The sequence below is a fragment of the Staurois parvus genome, unplaced genomic scaffold (assembly GCF_062004578.1).
Source record: "Staurois parvus isolate SC_StPar_1 unplaced genomic scaffold, SC_StPar_1.0 ptg000116l, whole genome shotgun sequence".
NCBI lineage: Eukaryota > Metazoa > Chordata > Amphibia > Anura > Ranidae > Staurois > Staurois parvus.
Genome location: NW_028317912.1, coordinates 4,706,777 through 4,710,370, shown reverse-complemented (window position 1 = coordinate 4,710,370; position 3,594 = coordinate 4,706,777). Strand labels below are relative to the sequence as shown.

At 53.7% G+C, this 3,594-nt stretch overlaps 1 protein-coding gene across 1 annotated transcript; it reads left to right on the top strand.

The window, feature by feature from the left end:
* The first annotated feature begins 217 nt into the window (after positions 1-217).
* On the top strand, positions 218-3,391 carry FAM110C (family with sequence similarity 110 member C). Its single transcript, XM_089671968.1, has one exon. It carries the CDS (start codon positions 324-326, stop codon positions 1,239-1,241), a length of 918 nt encoding a protein of 305 aa, XP_089528094.1. The 5' UTR covers positions 218-323; the 3' UTR covers positions 1,242-3,391.
* Positions 3,392-3,594: the final 203 nt, after the last annotated feature.

Sequence of the window (3,594 nt, the reverse complement as noted above, 5' to 3'; positions counted from 1 at the left end):
GGTGACAACGTCCTGTCAGTTCACACAGCGCACACACCTCTCTTCCGATCACAGGTGTCGTGTGCCGGTGAGGAGAGCGCCCCCTGGAAAAGGAGGTGACACTGACAGCTCCTGGCTGCAGGGGAGAAAGTGTGCCGCCTAGGCACGCCCTCCTCTGGGGTAAGGCGGGCTGTGATTGGTGGAGACGCGCTGGCTGAGCCGAGTGTAGAAGCAGAGTAGAGCGGTGCTCGGTGACAGAGACAGAGCGCTCTACCTGGGAGCTCCATCATCATTATCATCGTCGTCGTGGTGATCGGTACCGGCCCGGTGATCGCAGCCCCGCTATGCCCACTGACATCATGAACGCAGTGAGGATGCAGCCCATCTCCCAGCTGCAGCACCACAGCCCGGTGCTGCCCATCAGGCTGCTGACCCGGGGCCCCGAGTACCTCCGGCGGCAGATAGAGAGCGGCACGCCGCGGTCCAGCCTGAGTGCGGTGGAGAGGCTGGCGGCCGACAAGGCCAAGTACGTGAAGAGCCCGGCGCAGCAGCAGGTGGTGGTCGGCGGGGGGAGCTCGTCCTCGGAGAGCAGCGGCGGCAGCAGCAGCAGTAGCTCCGGGGGCAGCAGCAGGAAGAGCCGTAGGGAGGAGGTGGAGGTGCCGGCCGGCCCCGATCAGCCCATCAGACGGGGCAGCAGCAAGAGGCTCCTCCGGCCGGACTCCCTCCTCATCTACCGGCAGAAGAACCGGGCGGACGGCCCAGCGGAGGAGGCGAGGACGGGACTGGTGCGGAGGCTCTTCCTGGGCGGGGTGAAGGAGAAGCCTCCGGCCCCCACGGCACCCCCTACCGATGATCAGCGCACCAGGACCACCGGACTGCACCGCTCCCAGTCGGACATCAGCTCCCGTTACTCCCGCTCTTTCTCCGACTTTGACACCTTCTTCAAGTACTGCGGGCTGGAGCCCGAGGTGGTGGAAGAGCTGGGCAGGGACCGGTTTGCGGCTGCCCCCGAGGAGGCGTTGGATGGCCAGTACCGGATCCGCAGCGCCAGCGTGGCCACCTCGGACAGTGGCTTCAGCCGGAGGAGCGGGGAGGGCAGTGCTGGGGGTATGCAGGAGGACGAGCCACTGAGCGGGCAGATCCCCGGGGTGGGCACCGCCGCCAACACGTCCGTCATCGAACGCAACGCCAGGATCATCAAATGGCTGTACAGCTGTAAGAGGGCCAAAGAGAGCAGGGGGGCATCCCCGGACCTGCCCTGAGCAATGGAGACACCCTCCCATGTGGTATGCTGGGACTTGTGGTGGTACCCTGCCCTGACCTGCCATGGACATTCATCAAAAGACTTGGCACCCTGACCACAGGGAACACACTTGGGGGGGCTGTTCACTGGGTGCCTGGTATTCTGAGACTTGTAGTGGCACCTTGTCCACATCTGCTATATGTGCATTCCAAGACCTGACCACAGGGAACACATTCCATAGGTGACTGTCCAGATGGATGCTTGGTATGCTGGGACTTGTAGTGGCACCCTGCCCTGACCATCCGTAGACATACATCACAAGACTCGGCACCCTGGCCACAGGCACCCCACACATGGGGCTGCCCAAATGGGTGTTTGATATTCTGGGACTTGTAGTGGCACCCTGCCCTGACCATCCGTAGACATAAATCACAAGACTCGGCACCCTGGCCACAGGCAACCCACACAGGGGGCTGCCCAAATGGGTGTTTGATATTCTGGGACTTGTAGTGGCACCCTGCCCTGACCATCCGTAGACATGCATCACAAGACTCGGCACCCTGATCACAGGGGGCTGCCAAGATGGGTGTTTGATATTCTGGGACTTGTAGTTGCACCATGACCAAGCCTGCTATACATGCATCACTAGACTTGGCACCCTGACCACAGGTAACATACATGGGGGCTGCCCAGTGGGTGTTTGGCATGCTGGGACTTGCAGTGGCACCCTGTCCAGATCTACTGTACATCCATCGAAAGACTTGGCACCTGACCCCAACCGGCCATACATGCATCATAAAACTTGGCGCCTTCACCCAATTGTTCATATATGCATCATAAGACTTGGTACCTGGCCCAATCTGCCAAAAATCCATCACAAGACTAGGCATCCTCGCCCCAAGGAACAGATTCCATTGGTAGCTGCCCAGATGTGTGCTTGGCACGCTGGGACTTGTAGTGGCACAACCACTGGGCAGTCACCAGTTCCCTCACCCTGTGCCATGAAAAGGGGATTGGTGGGCAGGTGTGATGGTTTATTATAGAGCTGCTGGACAGCAGATATTTATATATGAATATATGGCATAAAGGAGACACTTGGGGTCTATTTATAAAAAGATAACTTTGATGGTCACAGCGTTGAGGAGATTTACGTTTTCTGTTTTGCAGTGTTGTTTTTATTTGATAAAGGTGATCATCAGCTCTGGTTTCTGGGATTATTATTTACAAAACATCTGTGGCTAATCTGTATGTCCATGGAACACAAGTGATATGTGTGTGATTACAGCGGACAGGACTCCTCAGAATTTACTAGTGCTCATTTCAGCTGCAAAAGATTGATATTATTTCTATTTCTGATGCTAAAAATGACCAATGCTACCTTGCAGTGGGGTTACCCCAGCACTGTATGTGTTAAATAATTATTTAAAAAGCCATTTTGCTTGCCCGCTCCTCCATTCTTCAGTAGCCACCACTGTCCATTGTGCTCCTTTGGTCACCTCCAATACAAGGCTATGGTCTCTGCATTGCACTTGATGACATCAGAGGACTGCTGACGGATAGGGGAGAAGAGGCTGCAGGGACCAGCCTTATACCCTGGAGGGAGTGAAGGATCGGGTACTTTAAAAGCTTTTTTTGCAGCCCCCTAGACCTAAATGAGCATTTAATCCTTGTAGTGTGGAGGCACCCCACTGCAAGGGATCATTTTTTCTCTCCTGAGATGGGCTTTAGGAAAATCCCCAAATACGTTTGATTTTGGCCCATTTTCACAACAGTTGGTGAACTTGCTTAGAACGAATGTACAGGCTGTTTCGCTGGACGAATAGCTATTCAAATTTTTTATAAATGGACCCCATTGAGTCATTTCCACATTCCCTGTGCTCTCAGCTACACACCAAGGTCACATCATTCAAACTGGCAGTGTCAGCCTGAGAGGACAGGGAACTCGGATCTTACACTGGGATGGACATCATTGTGTAAATGAATGGTTTGCTCCTTTGGGGATCTTTGCATGCAATCCGGTTCCATCTTTCTTGTATTCTATCCTATGCACAGTGTTGTCTGCAAAGTACAAATATTTATGGTGCAGCTTGTCTAGCTGCACATTTTTTCAATGCTCTGTTAACTAAAAGCTTTAATGAGAAAGAAAAATATATTCTTTATCTTTTGCAATCAGTGCTCCAGACTCCATGATGACAAGGTGTATTGTGTTCTGCACAACAGCTGCCTGGGAATAGATTTCTAGAAAAGGCTCGGCTATCTGGCGGTACAAATGAGATTGTTGTTTTATGAGCTCTACTGAAACGTCACATAGCTTGGTCTTCCAGCCTCAGATCCTAATCTGACAGCCAGGCATGGGAATATGCGTATTGCTT

What these genes read in the sequence shown, in the direction of transcription:
- FAM110C (XM_089671968.1), top strand. Translation starts at nt 324, where the DNA reads ATGCCCACTGACATCATGAACGCAGTGAGGATGCAGCCCATCTCCCAG.